This window comes from Pristis pectinata, chromosome 15 (assembly GCF_009764475.1).
Source record: "Pristis pectinata isolate sPriPec2 chromosome 15, sPriPec2.1.pri, whole genome shotgun sequence".
NCBI lineage: Eukaryota > Metazoa > Chordata > Chondrichthyes > Rhinopristiformes > Pristidae > Pristis > Pristis pectinata.
This window is the reverse complement of record NC_067419.1, coordinates 14,983,839-15,005,908: the sequence shown is the minus strand read 5'-3', so window position 1 is coordinate 15,005,908 and position 22,070 is coordinate 14,983,839. Positions and strand designations below refer to the sequence as shown.

General features: G+C 40.8%; 1 protein-coding gene across 2 annotated transcripts in view; it reads right to left on the bottom strand.

Moving 5' to 3' along the window:
* scube1 (signal peptide, CUB domain, EGF-like 1) overlaps nucleotides 1-22,070 on the bottom strand; it is a 266,620-nt gene that overhangs the window by 99,388 nt on the left and 145,162 nt on the right. The window contains exons 6-7 of one of the 2 annotated variants that reach the window (XM_052029991.1): nucleotides 20,156-20,272; nucleotides 15,002-15,091 (exon numbers count right to left, since the gene is read on the bottom strand). In XM_052029991.1, the coding sequence (XP_051885951.1) occupies nucleotides 15,002-15,091; nucleotides 20,156-20,272 (207 nt within the window). The remainder of the gene's footprint in view (nucleotides 1-15,001; nucleotides 15,092-20,155; nucleotides 20,273-22,070) is intronic. The other variant, XM_052029992.1, reaches the window with a different exon arrangement.

Below are 22,070 nucleotides of genomic sequence, written 5' to 3'. Positions count from 1 at the left end.
CTGCTGTGTCGTCATGGTGCTGGATACCAGCATTCAAAGGGGATTCGAGGGTGCCACTGCAGTTCAGCAATCTGTCTTCCAGTTTATTACCACAGCCACTGAGGCATCAACTCCAGGCAAGTGGCACCACCTCCATGGAGTCTGCAGTCCTCTCTCTGGATGATGGTATTTGTGACCACATCACTGTCTTTCCTGTGGGCCAATCATGCTGGGTGGTTCAATCCTAAGCTAGCCATTATAGGCCCAGGTGTTGTTCTCCATGGATGGCTCTAATCTCCTCCACTGAAAGTCATCGGCCTTCTCCCAGGTACGTCGCTGCCAATGGCGTAACAATTTGTATAAACACTAGGCAGGCAGAGGTATGAGGAAAGCAGGCACAAGGGTAATTATTTGCCGCTTCTACACAGAAAGGCAGGATTTCATCTGTAAAGTTGTTTTTCCAATGTTTATTTTCTGAAGATTTTAACTGTGCAATGTGGCAAAGTGGATATGACATTTGGCAAACTTGGGACAGTTGGCAAAGGGGAACTGGGTTGTATTTACTGGAGTAAGTGGGGTGTGTTGTTCTTGGATAATCCAGAAAGGAAAATATCCAGGTTGTCTCCTTCTTTCCTCTTCCTCATTCTTCCTGGCCTCTCTTCCTCCTGCTATGCAGCTGATTGCTGCATACCTGGTGTCAAGGTTGTGCCTTAATGAAGTCAGTGTTGTGTTGCACATTGCACCGTGAGGACTGACACCCACTCTGCTTGGTGCTGCAGAGGTCAGTCAGAGTAATCCAGACAATGGACTGGTTGTTTCAGCACATCAGCTGTCCGCTCCTTCACTGTGTGTGGGGCAGCATGACTTTTGTTGTATCCATTCTGCCCACGCCTACACGGCCTGTGAACCAACTTTCTGAGAAGTGGCATCAGTGGATAACCTACACCACTCAGTCTTTCCTTTACTGTGATGGAGGCTAAATCAGATGACATGGCAGACCGGCACAGAATGAAGAGGCACCATGATATGCCTGATGCATTGAGAATGACCACATGGCAATGAGCAGTGAAGGCACGGAATATCTTTCTTTTGCATTACATGTCAGTGTTGATGTTCAGGACCTGATTGTGCAATAGAGAAGGATGCAGTAGTGGAGCTGTGTGCTCACTCCACCTAATGCTCTCTGGTAAGTCTGAATAAAATGAGGTTACGCCTCTTGCACACATGCTGAAGCCCTCAACCATGGCATTTGATACGACTCACAGCACCAATGCCTACATGTATATCACATGATACTGGAACCACTTTGTCACAAATAAGGGCCAAAAATCTGTGGCAGTGATCCACATTTTGAGACCATAGTTTCCGGTGAATACCTTTGTGTCATGCTTTGATGATGAGAAAATCATAGCACTGCAAATGAATGTAAATCCTGTTGGCTTTGTGGCGTGGCTATCTTTTTCATCACAACATAACAGGAGGTCATTTGGTTCATCGATGAAATCCACATCTTGGAACATTCCCATCAATCCCTTTCCCCATTTATTCACTATAAACTTACTTGCCAATTCACCTACCTACCAGCATATGGGAAGAAACCCGAGCACCCAAGGGAAACCCATATGGTCACAGGATGAACATGCAAGCTGCACAGCGATAGCACCAGAGATCAGGATCGAACCTGGGTTGCTTGAACTGGGAGACAGTTGCAGTGTCACTGCGTAGCCCATCTTATTTTGATAAGACTGGGAACTCCAATGGAACAGACAAGGATAAGATTGTGATGATGGGGGGGGCGGGGAAGGTAGGTGGGGGGAGGGGGAAGGTGACAGGGACAAGATATATGGAGGTGAAATATATAATTGAAAGATTTAGAAGTGCTGTGGTGTAAAGCAGTTTTATGCTGTGCCAACAATAAAGGATGATGGCTCATGGTGACCACCAGAACAAGGAAGGTACAGTCCTTCGCCACAATGAGTTGAATGCCCTTCGACATCTAGGGAGATGAGATCCTGATCAGGTGATTCCACTGTGGCTGAGCAGCTAAACGTCCACTGTCACGTGGGGCATCTGACATAACATCATTGTTGCTGAATGTCAAGCTGGCTGAGCAACCAGAATGAACCATCCTGTGAGAGAGCACAACAAACCAGGAAATAAACAGCTCAAATGTATAACTCTTGAAACATCACCAGAATAAGGATTGGAACATGTGTGTCAGGGAAAAAGGTGACATATCATTAACTTGAAAGCAAAACATTGAACCAATGAAGAAAATTGACTGCAGTTTACTGGAGCAGAGAGCAGTAAGAATATTTCACCTGTGTTTCAATTGTCCTCCCATCAACTAATATTTTCACTTCTTTCAAACAATGTCCCACGCTCAAAGGCAGACAGACACATGCCTCCCCTCATAATTAGCTTCCTTTCTGCACTTCAAAGCTTACACAACACACATACACACACAGTCTCCCCACCACAAACCTGCACTTCCTGTGGTGTCAGAAACAAAGAGGTGATGGCAGCAGCACAATGCAATGCCCATGAAGAGATAGTGGGGGAGAAAGGACACCCTGTATCATAGCAGCCAAGCCAACCAAACTCCACCTCATTTATTTGCACCACATGGGCGTGAACAACAAGTTAGAGGGCGTATTTCACCAGGATATGTACTAACATTAGCGGACTGCAGTAAGGCAAGAAGCAACTGGAATCTCATATGCTAGCTCAAGAGAGGGAGAATTCGTCCTGCTCCAGAGGACTCAGATGAGGATAACTATGGCAAGCATTCAGGAAAATTTGTGGATGCATCGTGGACTGCTTTGTGCACTGTCTGCCCTGTCCGACTAAATGCACGAGATGATAAGTCTATGGTGGTGTCTGCTCCAACCTGGCACATGAGGTCAGGCAGAGCCGGGAAAGCATCATTTCCACTCTGGGGATGATAAGCACTCGTGCCATCCACTGTTGACAGCTCTCTACTATAATGCCCAATGATTTCAGCTTCAACAGAGACAGATGGAGGAGATCATTCCGAGTCATTGAGGAGAATTGGGCCGATACAATCAGCTCTGCTAACTATTTTCTGGGAGAAGACTGTTGTCAGAGGAGAACAGAAAAATCCTATGAGGAACAGTCGTTGCCTGACTGCAGCAAGATTTAGACAACATTCATGCATGGGTTTATAAGCAGCAAATGACATGTGCACCATGCAAGTGCAATGAACTTCTTCAATGAGAGGGAGTCTAACTACCTCCTGTTGATATTTCAATACATTATGATCACTGAGTCCACCACCATCAATGCCCTTAAGACTAGAAAATCAACAGGACCAACAGCATAAAACACAGCTCTAGGAGCAGATCAGAGGCTGGGGATCCTGTGGTGAAATGCCTGCCTTCTGACACCCCAAAGCCTCTCCACTATCTGAAAGGCAGGAGTTTGGAATGTCTTCTCCATTTGCAATGGTGAGTGGAGTTCAACAGCATTCAAGAAGTTGTGATTCATCTGGGACAAAGCATCCCATCTGACAAGCACCTGTCACCCTAAACATTCACTACCTCCACCACTGGCACACCGTAGCTGGCATCTACAAAATGCATAACAGTTACTTGACAGACGAATCAGACAGCATCCTACCTCTGAAAAGGAGAAGGACAGTAAGCACATTGGAAGGCAAACATCTGCATGTTCCTTTTCAAGTCTCACTCTGTCTTAATTTGGGAATATAGCTGCTGTTCTTTCATCATCACTGGATCTAAGTCCTAGAACTCCCTACCCATCAACACTGGGGCAGTACCTTCACCAAAATACCTCTACCTCCTTGATGGCAATTATCAGGGGCAATAAATACTGGCCTTACTGACGGCACATTCTGTAAATGATAAAAGATGATTAACTCTCCACTGACAGAAAATTGCTGCAGCTTTCAGAAAGCAGCCCCTGTCGGGGTAGGTAGGTGGTTGGAAGGTTTAAAGGTAGTTGTACACCTGGCTCACAGCAGACCTGCACCCATTGTCTGCAGCTGCTCTGTCATGCATTTCACAGTTCCAGCATGTTCAATTTCTTTCTACTTTTCTCTCTCCAACAGCCACCATTCATCCGGTGACGAGCTGGCTCCAAAGTCATCATGTCACCTGAACTACTTGGGTCTAGACCCTATCACTTAACATGCCCTTGGTTCTCTCCATCCCTCACCTCTCTGAAAATTCAAACAAACTTATTCTCACTTTTCAAGTTATGATAAAGGGGCAGTGATTTGAAACATTAACTTGTTTGATCCTCCACAGATTCTGACTGACCTGCTGAATATCTCCTGCATTTTCTGCTTTTTACACCACACTCATCTACTGCCCACACCAGTGAACAGGAGCAGGTTGTCAGTAGTGGGAAGCACAGAAACCTAGTGGTAGAATAGCAGAGCCAATGTGGACAGTAAGCACAATGGATAAGCACTGTAGTAGATATACAAGCTAACATTGCTGTTAATAATTTTGATTTCATAATTTACATTTACAGGTGCACTGATATTGTTTTGTTTAATATTTCAAGTGTCAAGAAACCAATAGTCAGTTATTCCAAATGTAATTACTGCATTGGCTCATAAGAAATGGACTATTGCATTGCACACTGCTGCCCTGCATTTAAACTTGAACACTTTATCAGCCTGGATAACATCAAGGAAGGAACTAAACCATCAACAAACTGGTAACAAGGTCTTCTGTTCACTTGAATCAAAGTAAAAGATTACCCCCATCTTTGATGCTGCCCTCTCCCACATGGGCAATATATATTGTGTGCAGTATATATATTATTAGGAAAGTACACCATAATGTTTGGAAACTCTTCCATCCTTTGATCTTGTGACCCTCTAATTAAATACAATCCTCCATTCTCATTCGGAAGTCAGGATAAAAAGTGTTAATGAAGAGTTGGCCAATGATTGCATGGGCTAGGTAGATGAAGGGTCTAAATTTAAAACCATCTTTGCCTTCATAGCCACAGAAACCACACCATCCTGGAGGAATCCTTAAAAGGAATGGAGTGTAGGGCTGGGATAGATTTAGAAGCCCATCCACACAGGCTGTTTCACAAGAACATAAGAAATAGGAGCAGGAGTAGGTTAACTGACCTGTCGAGCCTGCTCTGCCATTTGTTAAGATCATGGCTGATTTGGCCGTGGACTCAGCTCCACCTGCCTGCCTTTTCCCCACAACCCTTGATTCACCTGTTAGGCAAAAATCTAACTGTGTCTTAAATATATTTAATGAGGTAGCCTCTACTGCTTCCCTGGGCAGAGAATTCCACAGATTCACTACTCTCTGGGAAAAGCAGTTCCTCTCATTTCCTTCCTAAATCTACTCCCCCGAATCTTGAGGCTGTGTCCCCTAGTTCTAGTCTCACCTACCAGTGGAAACAACTTCCCTGCCTCTAGCTTATCTACCCCTTTCATAATTTTATATGTTTCTATAAGATCCCCTCTCATTCTTCTGAATTCCAGGGAGTATAAATCCCAGGTGACTCAATCTCTCCTCATAGGCTAACCCACTCATCTCCGGGATCAACCTGGTGAACCTCCTCTGCACTGCCTCCAAAGCCAGTATATCATTCCTCAAGTAAGGAGACCAGAACTGGATGCAGTACTCTGGGTGCGGCCTCACCAGTACCCTGTGCAGTTGCCGCATAACCTCCCTGCTCTTAAATTCAATCCCTCTAGCAATGAGGGCCAACATTCCATCTGCCTTCTTGATAACCTGTTGCACCTGCAAACCAACCTTTTGCGATTCATGCACAAGCACTCCCAAGTCCCTCTGTACAGCAGCATGCTGCAATCTTTCACTATTTAAATAATAACATCTTCTATTTTTCGTTTCAAAGTGGATTACCTCGCATTTACCAACATTGTACTCCATCTGCCAGACCCTTGCCCACTCACTTAACCTACCTATATCCCTCTGCAGACTCTCCGCATCCTCTGCACAATTTGCTTTTCCACTCAATTTAATGTCATCAGCAAACTTAGGTATGTACACTTGGTCCCCTCTTCCAAATTGTTAATGTATTATCATGAATAGTTGCGGGCCCAGCACCGACCCCTGCAGCACTCCCCCCTCACTACTGATCACCAACCAGAGAGACTCCCATTTATCCCACCCTCTGCCTTCTATTGGCTAACCAATCCTCCATCCATGCCAATACATTACCCCCAACTCCATGCATCCTTATCTTATGAGTAAGTCTTTTATGCAGCACCTTATCGAACACCTTCTGGAAATCTAAGTATACAACATCCACCTGTTCCCCTCTATCCACTGTGCTCGTTATATCCTCAAAGAACTCCATTAAATTTGTCAAACAGGACCTGCCGTTCCTGAATCCATGCTATGTCTGCCTAATGGAACCATTTCTATCCACTTGTCTCGCTATTTCTTCCTTAATGATAGCTTCAAGCATTTTCCCGACCACAGACGTTAAGCTAACCGGCCTACAGTTGCCTGCCTTCTGCCTACATCCTTTTTTAAACAGTGCCATGACATTCACTGTCTTCCAATCTGCCAGGACCTGCCCAGAGTCCAGAGAATTATGATAAATTATCACAAACGCCTCTAGTATAACTTCCACCATTTCTTTCAGTACCCTGCAATGCATTCTATCAGGACCAGGGGACTTATCTACCCTATAAATGTAAAAACGTTTACTATCTGTTTTTATATTTTGTGCTAGTTTACTTTCATAATCTATCTTCCCTTTCTTTATTGCTTGTTCAGTGGTTCTTTGTTGCTTTTTTAAAGTTGTCCCAGTCTTCAGGTTTTTCACTGCTCTTGGCGACTTTGTATGCATGAGCTTTTAGTTTGATGCCTTTCTTTATTTCCTTAGTTTTCCAAGGCTGGCTCTCCCCACCTTTACTATCCTTGCTTTTAACTTGAATATACTTTTGTTAAGCACTGTGAAAAATCTCTTTGACAGTCTTCCACTGTTCCTCAGCTGTCCCACCATATAGCCTGTATTCCCAGTCTACATTAGCCAAGTCCTCCCTCATCTCTTTGTAGTCTCCCTTGTTTAGGCAGAATACACTGGTTTTAGATTGGTTCCAGCACCCTCCATTTGTATGAGAAATTCAATCATACTGTGATCACTCTTTCCAAGAGGATCCCTAACTTCAAGATTGTTAATTTTACCTGTTTCATTACACAGGACCAGATCTAAGATAGCATGTTCCCTTGTAGGTTCAATAACATGCTGTTCAAGAAAGCTATCACGGATGCATTCCATGAAGTCCTCCGCAAGATTTCCTCGACAAACTTGATTTGCCCAATCTATGTGCAAGTGAAAGACCCCATGACAACTGCCATTCCATTCTCACATGCGTCAGATATTTCTTGGTTTATTGCCTGTGCTATTATAATGTTATTATTTGGTGGCCTATAGACAACTCCCATCAGTGATTTCTTTCCCTTTACTATTCCTAATCTCTACCCAGATGGACTCAACATTCTGCTCCTTAGATCTTATATCATCTCTCACTATCACCCTGATTTCATCCTTAATTAAGAGCGCTATCCCACTCCCTTCCCTTCCTGCCTGCCCTTCCATAGTACCTGACACCCCTGGATACTTAATTCCAAATCATCTCCACCCTGCAACCACGTTTCTGTAATGGCCACTAAATCATACCCCTTTGTACTGATTTGTGCCACAAGTTCACTGACCTTGTTTTGAATTCTACGGGCATTCAGATAAAGTGCCCTTACACTGATTGCCCTTTTAGAATCTAGTAATCTTTGTGCCTTTTGCATTTGACTTTTCTGTACTCCACTCTTACTTTTCTCTTTTCTAACTTTTGTTTTGGTCTCTGCATTGTTCCTTCTGTCTTTCTGCATCGATTCCCATCCCCCTGCTATATGAGCTTAAACCCTCCCCAACAGCACTAGCAAACAACCTCCCGAGGACATTGATCCCGGTTCAGTTTGTATTGGTCTCATCTCCCCCAGAACTGGTTCTAATGCCCCAGGAATCTGAAACCCTCCCTCCTGCACCACTGCTCAAGCCGCATATTCATCCTAACTATGCTGCTATTCTTACTCTGAATAGCACGTGGCACAGGTAGAAATCCTGAGGTTACTACCTTTGAAGTCCTACTTTTTAATACATCTCCTAGTCCCTAAATTTGGCTTGTAGGACCTCATCCTGCTTTTTTTCCTGTATCATTGGTACCTACGTGCACCATGACAACTGGCTGTTCACCCTCCCTTTTTAGAATGCCCTGCAGCTGCTCCGAGACAACCCAGACCCTTGCACCTGGGAGGCAACACACCAACCGGGAGTCCTGTTTGTGGCCACAGAAGCTCCTGTCTATTCCCCTTACCATGGAATCCCCGACCACTCTAGCTCTGCCACTCTGTACAGCAGAGCCACTCACGGTTCCATGATCTTGGGTACTGCTGCCTTCCCCTGATGAGCCATCTCCCCCAACAGTATCCAAAGCGGTATATCCGTTTTGGAGAGAGATGTCCACAGGGGACTCTTGCACTACCTTCCTGCTACTGCTCTGCCTATTGGTCACCCATTCCCTACCTTTCCTTAGACCCTTAAAATGCAGTGTGACCGACTCACTAACTAATTTATCCACAATATTCTCAGCATCACGGATGCTCCAAAGTGAATCCATGCACAGCTCCAGTGCCACCATGCAGTCTGTCAGGAGCTGCAGCTGGACACTCTTCCTGTACAATGTAGTCATCAGGGACTCCGGCAGCCTCCCCGAGTTCCCACATTGCGCAGGAGGAGCATGACACGGGTCTGAGCTCACTTGCCACGTCTATAAGCTTTAATGAAAAAGTTTGACTACCTTAGGAAGTGGTAGAAAACATTACCCTAGTGTTGCTTGCCCTCCTCACTGAAGTATTCACCAAAGCCCACACTTAGACAACCAGCAGCACTTTGACTAGATAGCAGCTCTCTCAAAATGGCCACTCTGCTAGACCCTGCCTTCCTTTTATTGGGTGAATTACCACACCCTTAGCCAATCAGAAACAACAAAAAAACAAAAAAAAAGCTGCTGGCTCTTCCACTCTGTTGCTCTGGCTGCTAGAACTACAAAAACCTAGTCAACCAGCAGCACTTTGATTCAACAGCAGCCCCTCTCAAAATGGCCACTCCAAAATGCTCATTGACAGAGTTACTTGTTGGGGTCCACGTTAATTCACAAGCACAATGTTGCAGATGCTGGAGATCTGAAACAAAAACAGAAATTGCTGGAAATGTTCAGCAGGTCAGGCAGCATCTGTGGAGAGACAAAAAAGAGTTAATATTTCAGGTTGTTGACTTGTCCTTGACAAAACTATAGTGGCTTTTTTTCCTACACTGCATTTTATTCCAACCTCTTACCCTTGAAATATATATTCTGAGACTCTGCATCCTGAGTAATGCTTTTACTCCACATTGTTCAGTGGTCACAGCAACTTACTAGTACTTGAGGATACAGTGATACCTTTCTTTCCCTTGGAATTCCCATGGAATTCAGCAGCCTTAGATGCATCCAACCCAAAAGCAACTTTCGAATGAAAGAAAGATTTGCACTTACCTGTGATTACACTACTTTCAAATGAGATTGTTCAATTATATGGATGACTATATGCGTGTAATTATAAGAGCTGGCATTGATTTAGAGTTCACAATGAACCTATGATACCCAAAACACGGTTGCAGACATTAACTGAACCATCGGTTCAAGTCTGCTCCCTCCAAAGCCTGGTAACTTGCACATTTTATACCATTCTAAAAGGAAATCATTTGAAGACCCTGGTCATTGAGAACAATTGCTGAGGCACTTTGGGGAGATGGTCATAAGCACAGGTACAATGAGTTAAGGCTGATGTGTTCTATGGGACATTTATTTATAATATTGTAACATGTGCCTTAAACAATTGTTGAATTGTGACATAGAGAAAGGTCATTGTGCAGTGAAGTGGGTGCAGGTGGAACAACATTTGAGAGGCTATGAGGTGAAGCTGATTGCTGGTTGTTTCCTCTTGCATGTAGCTCTGTGAAGCCATGTAGGAAATGCAGTACCTTCTGCCTGTGTGGTTTCTTGTCATGGAGCTTTGGCAATGGAAATATCTGGGGGTGGCTGTCAGTGCTGCCCTTTGGTCCCATTGATAGATGGAGTGTTGTATTCACAAATATCAGTGGGTAATCAGATGTGGCAGAGAGCGTAGGCTTCCCTTCTATACCATGAAGCTTTGCGCTCTTCAAAGGACACCAACTGTGCCTGATGTTGAGGCCTCATGCCTCCTTCCTCACCTCATTCTCTGGTTTCTCCTGCACTTGCTCAAGTACCTATAGTAAAGGATCTGCTCTCTTGATGGCCAAGGTGCCTGGAATGCAGCAGATATTGCATTATGAGCCCCATTTGGTCAGTACCAGAGGGCAGATCCTGATTGGTGCAGACAGTGAAATCTCAACCTGAGGAAGCCAATGCCATTCACATCTAAGCCTGTGGTGCTGATCTTCGAGAGGGTGAGTGTGACAATGGCCTCGATCTCATCTGGCAAAGCAGTCCTGCCATTGATGGAAGTGTGTGGAGACCACACATTTGCTTCTCAGACAGGAGCTCAAATCCCATAGACTCTTTGGGGCGAGATCCACTAATGTGATCACTTTTATGTTTCCCCCTCAGCGTCCCAAATTTTGCTTGTGGAGCCTACGATGCCTGGCCTATAGCCAAGAATTATCCAGCTGATCCACAGGAGCACCAAGGTAGCACCCATAGTTAAGACGGTTGAAGTGTTCAAATGGCAGTATAGTTCAGTCTCTGTGGACAACAGGAGCACATTTCAAATCAAGTAGTCACTTTGCAGTGCTGCGCAACAGACTGCAGACACACTGGCCCTTTCAATATCAATACCCAAGAAAGCATGGTTGCGATGCCAGGGGCCAATAACTGGTGCTGCTCAGGACAACACAGCCCAGTCTCACCCAGAATGGTGTTGTGTGAGAAATGGCATCATTTGAGGCATGTCTGATACTAAAACATGTCATCAATGCAGCTGCTGTCCTGATGGGAAGTGGTCTGTTGAATTCCAAGACTGGCATGAAATGATCCAGAAAATATTACTACTGTGTTTTTCTCTAGAAATCATCTGGAAGCTTATGAAAGCGGTCATTACTGAAATATGTATCTTTCATGGAAGGAAACAGCTCCAATGGATTGAATTTCTAGGCCCAAATATTGCTTTTCTAGTCGATGAAGGCTGAATTCACGGGGAAGTTCGAGATGCAAGTGGTCAAGCACACTCTTCTACTCAATTTCTTTTCAAAATATATGTTAAACATAAATTTCAATTTCAAGATTTAAGAACATAGATTTTTTTTTTGCAATTATACATTAGATACTTAATAAAAGGGAACAGTGTTTGTCATGACCATAAAATAGAAGTCATTCCTCCTGTCAGCATTCTGTAAGCAAATTATATTTCTTGTGAGGGTTACGTGACTTAAAAGATGAATTTTACTTGTTTCTTACTATTCTCAACTATTGACCATGAAAACATCAAGTTAACCATAACTAACTACTAGTGACATCTTTGGCAAAAGACTGCTTTAATGTCATAGAAAGATGAAAAACAGAAAGCTGTGAATGACAAAATTTACCCTTCAGAATTAGTTAATACTATTGAACTAATATGTTCAATGGAGTCTAGAGTACATATATCACTTTGACAAGACTGTACAGACTGCCCTTGCTGAATTACAAACAAGCGGCATCTGGGTTTTCTCCACTTTAAATGTTCCTTCATGTAAAGAGGCTTTAGAATGAGTGGGAGGGTACAATTAAGGTCACTGAACTCACTACAAGCTGTGTCATTGAAATTTCCCAGTACTAACAAGACATTCCACTTTTTAAAAAAAATGTGATTCACCATACAGTGACAGAGTAAGCGAGCCTGCCCTATTTTTGGGCTTGCAATACAAATACAATTCGGTCAATGATTTTGCACTTTAAACTTTAAAAGAACACTATAAATATTTTATATTGTACTCTACATTAGAAAACACAGGATATGTGCGCAAACAGTCTTCCTGGTTTCTGCTGTTTGCAGGGGCATTTTTTGACAATATTTTAAGTGTCTGATGGAACTTAAATGTCCATAGCAGCAGATACAAATCACTTACCCTCAATCTTTTTACGTGAAATTATATAATGAATTTCCGAAAGCTAAATAAATAATTCACTTTGGGGGGAATTCCATTAACCCCCTTTGAGGACAGACAATAGAGGATTTAAGATTTAGTGCTTTTTGGGGGAAAAGAAAGCTTAAAATAAAAGCCTACAAAACACTTGTTTTCTTTGTGCATCTAGAAATTCTCAGTTTCAGCAGCATGAGCTAACTGAAAGCAAGGGGTACTCTCAAAGGAGGCAAAATCAAATGGTTTGAGAAAGAATATCTGCTGTCATTTGGAATTCCTCCACACTTTGTTTCCGCCACATTCTGGATAAAAAAATACTTTTATTCCACAGGGAACAATAAAGGGCACAGGCAAGACTTGACACTGCTGCTCTCTGGTATAGATCTGCTGCAGTTGGGCACAATCTTCTGTTGAAGTGCAGGAATAGATACAGAAAATTTACAAGACAGGAGAGTGCATTTGGCCAATTGTGTCTGCGTCAATCAAAAAAGGACCGCCCAGCTTTCCAGCAGCAGACACACAGCCCTGCAGTTCTTGGCTCTTCGAGTACACATCCAAGGACTTTTTAATAGTGATGGGGATTACAGCCTTCACTCTTCTTCCAGGCTGCCAGTTCCACAGCCATATCTCTGACTAGATGAAAATGGCTTTCCTTGCCTCCCCTTGAACCCCTCTACCAGTTACTTCATTCTATCCTCTACTGGTTGTTCACTTCTTTGTTAAGGGTAGCAGGTTCCTCCAGTTTGTTCTATCAAGGTCACTCATGATTTTATACATTTAAATTGTCTCTTTTCAGCCCCCTCTGTTCCAAAGAAAACAACATGAAGCTTATCCAATCTTTGCTCATAATTAAAATATTCCAGTACTGGCAACATCCACTAAGTCTCCTCTGCACCCTCTAAAGTGCAGTTAAATCTTTCCTGTAATATGGTAACCAGAAATGTGTGCAGTAGTCAAGCTGTGGTCTACATAGCATGATATGCAGTTATAGCATAACCCTGTGTTCAATGCCTCAGCTAATAAAGGAAAGTATCCTGCATATGTTTACAACCATCTTATTGAACTGCCTTTTTTACCTTCAAATATCTATGGACTTGCACATGAAGAGCCTCTTGTTCCTCGAAACAATTCAGTATCCTCTCATTTCACTTCACAATTCTCTGCATTAAATTGCATTTGCCAACTAATCAGACCACCTATATCTTCCTTCAGTCTAAGGCTTTCCTCCACACTGAAAACCACAGGGTCAACCTTTGTATCATACAAATAGACAAATGAATATTCCAAGTGATTAACAGGGAAAAATTAGAGTTGGACAACTACAAGAGACAGGTGTATCTGTTTCAATCGTCTTATTTATGCCTACCCCAATGTTCATAAATGTAATTACACATGCTTTACACCGCTGCCCAGCACTCATTTCTACATCAATTAATGAAATCTGGAAACTGCCTAGATGAATAAATGTTCAAGTTGTTTACTGCTTCAGTTTTGTTTACAAAAAATCTTGATCACAATTAACAATTGAGGTTCAATCTTCACTTTTGACATTTTTTTTAAAATCGAATAAGTCCTGCAGAGCAGAGTGATTTTTGTCATTACCAGGATGGTGACAGTTTAATTAATTCTGTTGTCTGGATCTGGGGCAAGAAAAAGATTTAAAATAGTCTATAATTGTAAATATTTAAAATGCATTTTGTTCAAATTACCCAATTTGAAGATCAAGGTCATTACCTTTTGTACTAGTCACAGAAGTTTCAAGTCCCAGCAACACTTTGGGTCTAAATTGGCCACCAGTTACTGAAGCTAGTATGTTGGTGGAACAAATGCAGCCAACAAATATTCAATCTAGTGTTTCACTTAAATGCACGAACTAAAGCATAAAACCAATGCTTGGGAGAGATATCACAATTGCTTTTAATTTGTAGAAAAGTGTAAAATACTGTGTCAAATCATTGAATTTCAGACTGTGACCATTACAATGCATCCATGCTAGCATAAGAGCCTAGGAAGAACAAAGCTTCATGCAAAGACTTTATTTGTTGTGGCTTGTGAATATTTGATCACAAAAAGAAAATAAAAGTATTCGGTTATGGTTACTGGCAGTTCTGGAAAGCATATATTTAAAATACAAAAATTAAAAATAACTGCTGGACTGACAGGTCAAGGACATAATAAAATTTGCAATGAGAAAGTGTCAGACCTTTTTGGCATTATAATATGGTGCTGCATATAAAATTTATTGGTTTATTTTCTGAATTTTGGGTAATGAAGTTCATTATCGCAAGTCACTGCAATGACCATATTACATTCACATCTCCTTGGATTCCTACCAGCTTTGTCCTTTTCCTCGTCAGTCAAGCACAAGCTTCCATGAGCCTTGAGGTTCAATTCAATACAACTGAGTTTCAATTATAACAGATATGTGAACTTGTGATTTTAGGAAAGGAGGCCACAAATTATACCAATTTTTCATCCCATTGAAGAAATACTGGAAATAAAGTTTAATGACATACAAGGTACAGATTATACGTTTTCAAAAGTCTCCAACTAGCTACTGCCCTTTGATGCAACTTTCTGGTTTGTATTTGGGAGGAGAAATAACAATTATAGGTGGAATTGCTTTGAAGCCCAATGATTAGCATCTTTTTAATCGAGGGAGGAGACATAACAGGAAATAGGAAAATATAAAAGCAAGTCACGTTGGTTAAGTTGGGTGGAGATGAGAAACCTTTTAATTTGTGACCTTACCACAAAGATAATATATATATATATATATGTATAAACAGACACAAGCGTTAGCACAACAAAGGAAGTGGAAGTAAAGGTTTACCCATGTGTAGCCGCCGTTTCACCCGCTTGTCCACATCAGCTACTGACGTGGCATTGTACTCAGAGCTCTCAATTGCAGCCTCATCCTTCTCTAAAACACAAGTAAGGGGACAAACATGGAGCAGTCGATTAACCAGGAGCCAAATCTTTCTGCCGCCTACGACAGCTGCTTGGCATTGACTAACCAAACAAAAGAAAAAAAAAATCAAGAAGTAAGCCATGAAGCACTAAATCCTTGTTAGAGTGTTAATCCTGTTGGGAATCTGAAGAAAATCTAAAAAATAAGATGGAAAAGATAGATTCTAGAAACAACTGCAAAAGGAATCTAAAATGATGCCCTATCAGAAAGTTGTATAGAAGGTAAGAATTTTAACAGGACATGAAATGGTGACAAAGTAGGAAATGAAAGATAAAATGAGCGATTCCAACAAACAAAACTATCATGAGCAAATGGAGACAAAAAAAGAGTTCATGATTTTTGAAAACTAATTTTGGAAATCAAGAGCAACTGGAAAGGACAGACTTAAGAAGGCGGTGATGGATGGATATGGGAAGACAATAATCTTCCACAGTAACACAAAATGAAAAAAAGGTAGTGGTGGTGGTGGTGGGGAGGGGGAAACCAGTCTGCATGCAAACAGGAAACATCAATCAGGGGCAGCGCTGGTTGCCTGCTTGTCTATGGAACACATCACAACTGGCTAAACAGTCAGGACGAGAAACAACGTTCCAAGGATCGGCGTGCACAGTCAGTAGGAGTCAGTACATGAAAATGTTAGCAACACAGCCATTAAAGTTAGTCTCTTGTTCAGGTGCAAGGGACAGAGAGAGACAGAGAGAGAGAGAGAGACAGACAGAGAGACAGACAGAGAGACAGACAGACAGACAGAGACACTGCCACACAACATTAGAATTGGATTAGATTTATTAATTACATTAAGAATAATGAAATAGAATAATTCAAAGTCAGACAAGGAAGAGATGAAGTAGTTAAACATATTCCCTCCCACTCATTTGGTGGAGGAGCAGGCAGCTTCAGTAGGGTTGTAAGAACAATGGTTCAATAATTAGGAAAAGAATTATAAGAAATTGTAACAATGAAGTTGTTCTAGTACTTTTACATGCAGCAAATGCAATAAGAACAGGAGAAAGGCAAATAATAAATAGGCTAGGTTTCATTTCAAAAATCAGACAGCTGAAGTTAAGGGTGACGTTGCAGGGCATTTGCAATCTTTCATTGATGCCACAATACCACATCACTTCAGATGGCAAATAATAATGAGTTGGATGAGTCAGGAAATGTGTTTCAGTGGCACCACTGTATGGTTTAACAAGATTAAGTTTTTTGTTTAACATATATATATATATATATATATATATATATATATATATATAAAAACATGTATATATATATATATGGAAACCAGTTTCTCTGTGGGATCAGGCTGCAATAGAGGCTTTCTATTGTGTTTTTTTTAATGTAGAAGTCTTTTGTTTAAAAACTTCACTTATATCAAAATCAACAATGCTCAGACAAGACAGGCAATCAGGAACCATCACCAGAAAGCAGAGGAAATAAAGGTTTTCCTAAAGGAGGACTAAATACAGAGAAGTTGGCACAGGCAGTTAAAGTAACATGGATCATATGACTAAGAAACAGTAACCTCCAAGTCTGTCAACATTTGCTGACTTGTGTTATCTCAGAACAAGTACAGAAAGTTTCAAGCTTTTGTGAAGACCAAAAAGGACCGGAAAAGATAAACACATGGAATGTGTATTTTACCAATATCTGGTTAAAATATCGCATTCCATTTTTCTCCGTGAAACAACATAAATTTTGTTCAAAAAAAGTTGCATCTTGAACATTAATATATTGCAAGCAGACACAACAATATCAGACAAGGTTAAAGCAGCACCTAAATAACATGCCAAATATTCTTCTGTTAGTGATGGACAGTAAAGCACCCCCATGATAGCTTTCTTTAAGTTTTTTAGATACAGCCAGCTAAGACGGACAAATGACATATATCCTCTATAACAAATATACAATCAAACAAAACTTACCTTTGCCAAATTTCACACTGTATTTAGATTGATGCCAATAAGATTTCTCTTAAAAGTATGCAATTAAAGCATGATCAAAACATATGTAAGGCAAAATGACTGAGAAATAACAATGGATCTGATGTGCTTCACTGTCTCTGATACATTATTCTTAGAATTTGAGTTTGTTGCCTGTTATGCTGTGCATGCAACGGTTAATGTTCCAAAAAGCACATGAGAAAATGTAATATTAATTTCAAGATCCAGAAGAGCAGTACACGAAAGAGTTTTGCAATGAGCATAGAGTTTAATAGCAAAATCTAGTTAAATCTGAGTATACCTTTACATCAGAGCTTTAATATTATTAAAGCACACATTAAAATCTTTGCATTGGTAATAAGTTTTCTACTGTTAATATGTTAAACATAATATGGCACAATATATGATTTCTAGATGTCAAAAAAAATCATGAAAGGATCTTACCTTCCAAAAATTTTAAATTTAAGCTGCAATCCATTCCCATTAACATTTCCCTTATCCCATATAACATTGGATCTCCTCTCCCCAGCAAACCCCACCCCCCCCTAACCTCCTGCCCTGTAGCCATACTTAGTCCTGTAATTAAGAAAAGTCAGTTCACCTCTAAACCTTATGGGAGGGAAAGCTTTTGGGACCAAGTAGCATTTTTGATTCTATTTTGGCATCCAAAGAACTATGCATAACAGAAAATATTACAAAACACATACTACTGGAAGGAATTAGAAGGATGAAGCATTGTGGTGCCTGAACTTAACTTAGAAAAGAGTAACTTCAATGTATAATCCTCATACTGCCTGACTGGTATCTGGAATGATTTTTCAGCTAAGGTAGAAAGATAGGAACTTTGGAATCTTTAAAGAGATTATTAAATGCTGTGATGGTGGATATTAGATTTCTATGTTTAAAACTAGATAGACTGATTGGTGTTATATCTAACATTAGATATGTTCAGCATAGAATGTCTTCTATTTTTGGTAACAATAATAGGCAGATAAAATGCTGGGATGTGAAGACAATCAAGCATTGTCATTTCTGTGTCAGTAATTTACCAAGACTATTTGATAGGTATATAAATGTAACAGTGATTGGACTTTTCAGACAACAAAGAATTAAAAATTACTGTTGGTGATAAATGTTCCAGATTTTGCTCTAACAGTAATGCTGAGGCTGACAGCACTTGTTGTTACAGGGTAAATTTGGCAGTAACTTCTGGCATCTGTGTATGCACAGTGAATCTGGAATTCGCTCTTACTCTGTCACAGGGTGCACTGCTGTAGTCCTTGCCAAAAATCAAAGCCAAATGTTCCCATTATTTGTTGCTGTACCCACTTCACTGAGATAAGTGTCTTCTCAACTCGTACCCTAGTTTTCTACACTAATGTCTCCCCCAATCCTAAACCTGCCATACCCAAGAGAATGCCAAATCTTATGAAGGGGGATTGTTGATTAGTAATGGCGAATTACAATTTCCCTTTTCACTGCATTTCATAAATTACACTTTACAAATATGATGCAAGGAAGGATTTTGTAGAGCTTTCCTGTGACACCACAAATTTCCATTCCACCATGATTGCGGCCTCTATTCATCATTATAAAATTAACACCTAGCATATGCAAATTGGAAGCCTTAACTATCAGAAAATGGCAATGTTGGGGCAGGGCATACTCATCTGAAGTGCCGAAGTTGCTGGCCCCATTAAAAATATTTCATGGTTTTAATTCAGGAAGATACCATGATCAAATAAGTCTCTGAAATGAAATGTCCTTTTGATCAATTACTCTCTATTCAGTTATGAAGTTGCTTTTCCTTAGCGTTTTATATCCTCTGACCAAAAGTGCAAAAAGGCAATCATTGACATTCTCATTCATAAAGCAAAATCCAATTGGCCTAATTCTAACGAATGTGATCACATGACTTCCCAACTCACTATTATTTGAAATGGGAACTTAGTAGGACAAAATGGTGATCCTTTCATCTGCAGGAAATGATAGTATTACTGCATCATTCCATGATTCGTGCCTTCACAGTTAGATACTAAACATTTCCGGGCTGCAACTGCACTCAGACTTTATAGAATTTAGGGTTGGAGCCATTGATTCAAGTCACAACCGACTCTATTGCTTTTGTTGAAATAGTGCTGTGGGATCTTTAACCGCTGCCTGAGGAGCCGTGTGGGGCCTTGCTAAGTGTCTCAACCAAAAGCAATGCAACTCCAGTAGTGGCATATTCTCAATCCTGGATTTAAGTGCCAGTGTAAAGTATGGATCAAATTCTGATGTGGGAGTTGAACTCATGACATTCTGACTTAGAGGCGAGCATGCAAAAATTTTAGACAAGGCCCCATATTTTTTTCAGATATTTTGGTAATGTACTAATATATTGGCCTCTCCACTCTCCCAAAGGCCAAACCTCCAGCCCCATCATCTCCATAGTACAACTTCAAAAACCACCCCTCACCCTCAACCATGTGCCTTTTTTACGTAGGTTGTAATATTCGAAAAGTAGCACTGTAAATGAACTTAAAGCACAGAGTTGTAAACCAAAATGTTCACTTATATTTCAAGTGAAACTCTTGAACAAGTTAGATTTTACTCCAGAAAGCAAACATATACTGGTCAGCTTGTGAGGAATTCATGTTACAGGATTACCATAAGACTTGTTTTATATAAACTCCAGTGTGTCTTGAGTTTAGTTGTGTTAAATTCAGAGCTCACACATTTACATTGCATGACTGAGACTTCTTCAAAAAAAGATGTGATGTAACATGGAATAATCATAGAAGATTTCTACTTGCTTTAATTGCACAAGACGAAGCAGTTCCAACATTAGAGCTAGCTTTCTGTTGGTGAGTAGGAGGACTAATGGGCATCCATTTGCGACATTAGTGAAAAGGGATTGATAGATTCCCATGGAACAGGAGCAGAATGAGAATACTCTTTACAACTGCTCATGCAATAGATGACACAAACTATACAGCATTTGATCTGAAAGGCAGGCCTTTGCTCAGTTCACATATAGCAGCAAGCTGTCTAGCAACGGTATCTTTAACACATGCAATAGGTCTTTACTTACCAATGCATGTTTTCCCATCAGAGTGCAGAGCATATTTCTGGTGACAGCCACACACAGGTCCGTTGTCTGTATCATCACAGGTATGCTGACAGCCCCCATTTCCATAGTTACAGGTTACTGTTTTGCAGAAAGTATAAGCCAAAATGTAAACATGGAACTCCATATTCTAAACTTCATTTTACAGCTTCATTTCTTTATAATGTCTTGAAACCATTGAAAGAGATGATGTGGAAAAAGCAATTCATCCTTTGAGTGATATTAATGTGACCTCAAGAATGAATAAATACCGCAATGGGAGTGGAAAAGCTAGGTGCTTTTGGCCATTCTTGGGAAGTGCCCGGTTTATTGATACCATGGACCATTCATTACTTTGGATCCCTTTCCCAACTTGAAGAGAGGAGGAAACTGGGTCGCCATGTGTGGGTAAAGAGTGCTCAATACTTCTGAGCAATTAAAGCTCCCATCTGTAATCAGGTCACAAACCGGATCAGAATATCAACAGAGCAAGTATGGGACTGTGGCTCTCGTTCCAATTACTGCTTTGCTGATAATGCAGATTCACTGCAGACCCTGATGATTGCTTTTCCCAGAAAACCAGGCATGTTGGGAAAAGGAGAAAGCCAATTAAAAAATGCTTTGTCATATGCTCCCTGCACTTTATGGATCCGCAGGCTGCCAGGGCAAACATAGGATGGTAATCCTTCTCCTCGTTTTGAGATTTGAACTTTTGATGTTAAACTGGCAAGGGAAACTGGTAGTGGCAACAACATTCCTGGAGAAGTGGAGCTTGTACTGCAGATACTGCTCTATCTTAAGTAACATGACCATGTAATGAAATCATGCAACAAAGCCATTATATTTTGACTGGGGAATGCTATGCTCTAGGGGTAAATGTTGCCGATATTTCTTAGTAACTTTATATTTCTTTTCTACAGTTGTCCTTGCATTATCCATGCTGTGTAAATGCCCAATAACCTAATCCCTAGCTTCTGACTAAGCTAGTCTATATTTCACCAATAAAAGTTGGACAAAATAGATATCTGCCATCATTTTGGATCAATTAATTATAGTGAAATTAAATGGAAGGAAGTCAATGAGTCACATACTCCACAGAGCTGTGTTCCTTTGAGAGTGATACGCTGCTCTAGGAACATGCATACAAAACCTTCTACTTCTCATTACTACTCACTGGCAGCTCTGAAGCTGGGTCAGGGCAAGAATTCATCATGTGGAGAACAGTACCCTATTGATCCAGACTGTATTATCTAAATCACTAGCATTTAGTAAATGTCTAGAAAACTATGATTAAGCAAGTGTTAACATGTTAAATTTTGCTCAGAAATAGTGTAAATCAACCCTCAAAATAACTGAATAATTACTCATTCAGAGAAATATGAATAGTGTTTCATCATACCAATAACATGCACATACACATCATCACATGCCCATGGATGCACAGAAACATTACTCAAGACATTGTACACATGAAATTATTCTATAATGATTAGACCAAGTGTGGTCACTGGAGGATGAATAGGTACGAGGGAATACCAGAGCGTATAGACATAACACAGTTCAAACTTTAATCATACATTCTTAAGTCCACAGTAATAATGAAAGTGTTGTACATACACATGCAATTTACACCTTTCCACCAGCAATGGTGCTAAAACCTGGGATTATGCACTCAAAAATTCGAATGAGGCTTGAATACACAATCTTCTGGCTTTTAATTCTTATATACTGCTCTGAAATTCTGTTGGAGCCGTTAAAGGATTCAATAAGAAAAAACAATTAGATTTCACAAAATGTTTTTGTTTGGAATCCAGCAGCATTGTACAATGTGTTACAAGACCAAAGTGGCAAAAATTTGGATGACGTCGGACCCACAAGCGGGAATGATTTAAGACATCCC